We start from the raw sequence: 6,481 nt of genomic DNA, 5'->3' as shown, positions 1-6,481 counted from the left end.
GTTTATCCCGTAAATTCTACTGGCCACTGAGACGGGGGCGGGGCGGGGGCGGGGCTGGGAACACACGGCGATTCTCATCCGGCGGTGGGGATATGACGTCATAAACGGTATTAAGACCAGCTGTGAGGGAGAAGTACGCGGGGCTTTCGTGGCTCGTCTGGTCGAGTTGTCCAATGAAAAAAAAAATGCATCAAGAAAAGATATAGAGAGCTCTGACCAAGACGGTTATTTCCGTTGGATTTAGGGACCACTCTGATTTTCATTAACAATTGACCAGAAAGACCAGTTTTTCTGGATAGCTTATTTTGGTGTTTTTGTTTTTTTGGAGATCTTTAATAAGATATTACACAGCTGGACATTGCATAACAGGTAAGATGTTTTCAGATGTCCTGAATCTATTCAGAGATTTGAAGGCAATGAAAGGTCTTGTGAAATAACGGAGCACAGCCTCGTATCAAAATAGGATGCAAACTAACTGCGAAAACAGAAACGTGGTTCTAGTGTTTGGCTTGGCTACTGTGTGTGTGTGTGTGTGTGTGTGTGTGTGTGTGTGTGTGTGTGTGTGTGTGTGTGTGTGTGTGTGTGTGTGTGTGTGTGTGCGTGTGCGTGTGCACATTGACAGGCTGTGCAACATTTGGCTTCTGATTCTGCGTGTGAAGCCAATAAACAACCGTTAGGCTATAACCAGCGAGCTGAACACATTTATCGCTATGGTCCCGGTAATAAACAACCGTTAGGCTATAACCAGCGAGCTGAACACATTTATCGCTATGGTCCCGGTAATAAACAACCGTTAGGCTATAACCAGCGAGCTGAACACATTTATCGCTATGGTCCCGGTAATAAACAACCGTTAGGCTATAACCAGCGAGCTGAACACATTTATCGCTATGGTCCCGGTAATAAACAACCGTTAGGCTATAACCAGCGAGCTGAACACATTTATCGTATGGTCCCGGTAATAAACAACCGTTAGGCTATAACCAGCGAGCTGAACACATTTATCGCTATGGTCCCGGTAATAAACAACCGTTAGGCTATAACCAGCGAGCTGAACACATTTATCGCTATGGTCCCGGTAATAAACAACCGTTAGGCTATAACCAGCGAGCTGAACACATTTATCGCTATGGTCCCGGTAATAAACAACCGTTAGGCTATAACCAGCGAGCTGAACACATTTATCGCTATGGTCCCGGTAATAAACAACCGTTAAGCTATAACCAGCGAGCTGAACACATTTATCGCTATGGTCTCGGTAATAAACAACCGTTAGGCTATAACCAGCGAGCTGAACACATTTATCGCTATGGTCTCGGTAATAAACAACCCGTTTGTATAGCCTCAGTCTACCACTTGATCCACATTCCGCAGTCACAACTTCTTTAGAGCCCGCGACATAGTGGTCCCGGTAGTAAAAACAAACGTGATTAATACCGCTTCAACCGGTGGCTTCCGCGCGACCTACTCCCGGCTCCGTTACTTAGTAGTCTACGCTACACAGTGGGGTTATTGAGTAAAAGGATATGCGTGGTTACAGGGTGTAAAAATAGTCCTCAGCTCTTACATCAGTGGGCTATGTGTATTATTGGGTACTCGTCCTGTCCACGTAACAACAACCTCCTGGGTGTTCTTCACCCACACGGTGCACTGGACAGGGCAGTAGCCGAGGCGAAAGCCGTAGCATTTTACTTTACTAGCATTATACTTTTCAATGTAGGAATAATGAACAGCCTACATAAGTTTGGATAATAAATCCAGATAGCATCAGTAGAGTTCCGCAGCATAATGACCGATTGTTGACCTTTGGCACGGCGCGGTGACATGGAAGGGACAAATACGCACGTCGCTGCATATGGGCTGGAACTGCTGCTGGTTCAGCGTTGAGAGCCACGGACACCGCCGGGGAAATCGCCGCCTTCGGATAATTATGCTGCTGCTGCTGCAACTACAACCGAAGGCACCGGTCAACCGAAGGCTGTCATCAGTTTGTGTTTGTTTGTCTCTGCACGTTGAGAAATGTGGAATGCTGCGTTCGGAAATGGGTCAGATTTGCGTAGTGGAGGAGGCGGCGGCTGCGGCGGCGGCGGGTACGTGCCAGCGCAGGACTGGGAATTCGTTCCCTGCTCGCGCCTGGAAAGAGAAAGAGAGAGCGGCAGAGGGAAGAGTCGCAGCCCGTTCAGGACGTTCTCCTCCCCGCCAACAGCCACTCAGTTCTACGAACAGTCTCATCCTGGAACGGTTGGAACGTCACTGGAGCTTCCTCGGGGGACAAGTTCGGGCGCAAGAGCCAGGGACTCATCACTCCCGCCTGAAAAGAAGTTTGAACACTTAAAGAAACGCCACGGACAGGACAAGGAAGAATGGATACGAGAGAAGCGCCACGGACAGGACAAGGAAGAATGGATACGAGAGAATGAGATACTTTTAAGACAAGTTGCTGAGATACAAGTAGGCCTAATGGAAATAATTTCACACTTCAGCACAGGAGATATTTTATTCTAAGTTTTAGATGATACATCTGGTTCACTACTTGTTGCACTACGATTTTGTTTTATTGGTTTCTGAGTGTTTCTGAATGTATGTATTGTGGGTCACCAACTACAGCGAACTCTGTTCTGCTGTGTTGATTCTCAGGGTGGGGAGAACAGAAGGATTTTGTTGGATCTGAAGACTGTAGTGGAGGAGGTGCAGCTAGAGGTGAAGAGAGAGGAGTCGAAGAGGAGCGAGCTACAGCTGCAGTACACTAAGGACAGATGTGTCTGGGAACTGGAGAGAGCTGAGCTGAAATGCAGAATCGCACAGGTAAGACTACACTATACAACACTATACTATATGATACAACACTACACTACACTATACAACACTATACTATATGATACTATATGATACAACACTATATGATACAACACTACATACACTATACTACACTATACAACACTATACTATATGATACTACAACACTATGATACTATATGATACAACACTACACTACACTATACAACACTATGATACAATACTACACTACACTATACAACACTATACTATACAACACTACACTACACTATACAACACTATGATACAATACACTACACTATACTATACAACACTATACTATACTATACTATACTATACAACACTATACTATATGATACGACGCTATATGATACAACACTACACTACACTATACAACACTATACTATATGATACAATACTACACTACACTATACAACACTATACTATATGATACGACACTATATGATACAACACTATACTATATGATACTATATGATACAACACTACACTACACTATACAACACTATACTATATGATACGATACTATATGATACAACACTACACTATACTATACTATATGATACTACACTATACCATATTATACTATACAATATGATACAACACTATACGATACTATATGATACTATACAGATACTATACTATATGATACGACACTATATGATACAACACTATACCATATTATACTATACAATATGATACTTTACTATACAATATGATACAACGCTATACTATACAACATTATACTTTACTGTACAATATGATATGATACTATACTATATGATACTATACTATAAAATACTATACAATATGATACAACACTATACTATACGACACTATACTATGTGATACAACACTATACTATACTATATGATACTATACTATGTGATACAACACTATACTATACTACATAATATGACACAGCACTATACTATACTACACAATATGACACAGCACTATACTATACTACACAATATGACACAGCACTATACTATACTGCACAATATGACACAGCACTATACTATACTATATGATACAACACTATACTATACTATATGATACAACACTATACTATACTGTATGATACAACACTATACTATACTATACTATATGATACAACACTATACTATACTATATGATACAACACTATACTATACTATACTATACTATACTATACTATGCTACGTTATACTATGCTACACTATGCTATACTATACTATATGATTCAACACTATATGATACTATACTACATGATACACCACTACACTATACTATACTATACTGTACTATACTATATGATACAACACTATACTATACTATACTGTACTATACTATATGATACAACACTATACTATACTATGCTATACTACATGATACACCACTACACTATACTATACTATACTGTACTATACTATATGATACAACACTATACTATACTGTACTATACTATATGATACAACACTATACTATACTATATGATACAACACTATACTATGGAATGGAATGCCTACTTCATCAATTTAATCATATTGCGTAGCAACGGGCATGGATGGCATCAGTCTTTTCTCATCATGCTTATATTATCACTGTCCACTAGACAGTATTCCATTAGTCTCTGTAGGACAGTCAGCCATCTCCCTCTATAATATCTCTGTCTCAGTACTGTAGGACACAGTCAGCCATCTCCCTCTATAATATCTCTGTCTCAGTACTGTAGGACACAGTCAGCCATCTCCCTCTATAATATCTCTGTCTCAGTACTGTAGGACACAGTCAGCCATCTCCCTCTATATCTCTCTCTGTGTCACTACTGTAGGACACAGTCAGCCATCTCCCTCTATAATATCTCTGTCTCAGTACTGTAGGACACAGTCAGCCATCTCCCTCTATAATATCTCTGTCTCAGTACTGTAGGACACAGTCAGCCATCTCCCTCTATAATATCTCTGTCTCAGTACTGTAGGACACAGTCAGCCATCTCCCTCTATAATATCTCTGTCTCAGTACTGTAGGACACAGTCAGCCATCTCCCTCTATAATATCTCTGTCTCAGTACTGTAGGACACAGTCAGCCATCTCCCTCTATAATATCTCTGTCTCAGTACTGTAGGACACAGTCAGCCATCTCCCTCTATAATATCTCTGTCTCAGTACTGTAGGACACAGTCAGCCATCTCCCTCTATATCTCTCTCTGTGTCACTACTGTAGGACACAGTCAGCCATCTCTCTCTATGATATCTCTGTCTCAGTACTGTAGGACACAGTCAGCCATCTCTCTCTATATCTCTCTCTGTCTCAGTACTGTAGGACACAGTCAGCCATCTCCCTCTATATCTCTCTCTGTCTCAGTACTGTAGGACACAGTCAGCCATCTCCCTCTATGATATCTCTCTCTGTCTCATTACTGTAGGACACAGTCAGCCATCTCCCCTCTCTATATCAGCCATCTCTCTGTCTCACTACTGTAGGACACAGTCAGCCATCTCTCTCTATATATCTCTCTGTCTCAGTACTGTAGGACACAGTCAGCCATCTCCCTCTATATCTCTCTGTCTCAGTACTGTAGGACACAGTCAGCCATCTCCTCTATATCTCTCTCTGTCTCATACTGTAGGACACAGTCAGCCATCTCCCTCTATATATCTCTGTCTCACTACTGTAGGACACAGTCAGCCATCTCCCTCTATATCTCTCTCTACTGTCTCAGTACTGTCTCAGGACACAGTCAGCCATCTCTCTCTATGATATCTCTGTCTCACTACTGTAGGACACAGTCAGCCATCTCCCTCTATAATATCTCTGTCTCAGTACTGTAGGACACAGTCAGCCATCTCCCTCTATATCTCTCTCTGTGTCACTACTGTAGGACACAGTCAGCCATCTCTCTCTATGATATCTCTGTCTCAGTACTGTAGGACACAGTCAGCCATCTCCCTCTATAATATCTCTGTCTCAGTACTGTTGGACACAGTCAGCCATCTCCCTCTATATCTCTCTCTGTCTCAGTACTGTAGGACACAGTCAGCCATCTCCCTCTATAATATCTCTGTCTCAGTACTGTAGGACACAGTCAGCCATCTCCCTCTATATCTCTCTCTGTGTCACTACTGTAGGACACAGTCAGCCATCTCTCTCTATGATATCTCTCTCTGTCTCAGTACTGTAGGACACAGTCAGCCATCTCTCTCTATGATATATCTCTCTGTCTCAGTACTGTAGGACACAGTCAGCCATCTCTCTCTATGATGTATCTCTCTGTCTCAGTACTGTAGGACACAGTCAGCCATCTCCCTCTATAATATCTCTGTGTCACTACTGTAGGACACAGTCAGCCATCTCCCTCTATATCTCTCTCTGTGTCACTACTGTAGGACACAGTCAGCCATCTCTCTCTATATCTCTCTCTGTGTCACTACTGTAGGACACAGTCAGCCATCTCCCTCTATAATATCTCTGTGTCAGTAACGTAGGACACAGTCAGCCATCTTTTAGAGGCCTGTGATGTGGTTAGAAGAGTCATGCTGGCATCACATGATGCCAGAGGGAATCAGTGGCTAGACAGACTGGGATCTGTGAATGTGTGACCAATCAATTGGATGAGGGGATTCAGGGTCTGAAGATAGACAGACAGAGGCCTACAGACAGACAGACAGACAGAGGCCTACA

General features: G+C 42.3%; 1 protein-coding gene across 1 annotated transcript in view; it reads left to right on the top strand.

Moving 5' to 3' along the window:
- The first annotated feature begins 964 nt into the window (after window positions 1-964).
- Window positions 965-6,481, top strand: part of LOC127917731 (uncharacterized) — an 8,557-nt gene continuing 3,040 nt past the window's right edge. The window contains exons 1-2 of the mRNA XM_052500750.1: window positions 965-2,451; window positions 2,638-2,805. Of these exons, the coding sequence (XP_052356710.1) occupies window positions 2,020-2,451; window positions 2,638-2,805 (600 nt within the window). The 5' untranslated portion in view covers window positions 965-2,019. The remainder of the gene's footprint in view (window positions 2,452-2,637; window positions 2,806-6,481) is intronic.

This window comes from Oncorhynchus keta, unplaced genomic scaffold (genome assembly GCF_023373465.1).
Source record: "Oncorhynchus keta strain PuntledgeMale-10-30-2019 unplaced genomic scaffold, Oket_V2 Un_contig_1190_pilon_pilon, whole genome shotgun sequence".
NCBI classification, from domain to species: Eukaryota; Metazoa; Chordata; class Actinopteri; order Salmoniformes; family Salmonidae; genus Oncorhynchus; species Oncorhynchus keta.
This window is presented reverse-complemented; position numbering and strand designations above follow the sequence as displayed.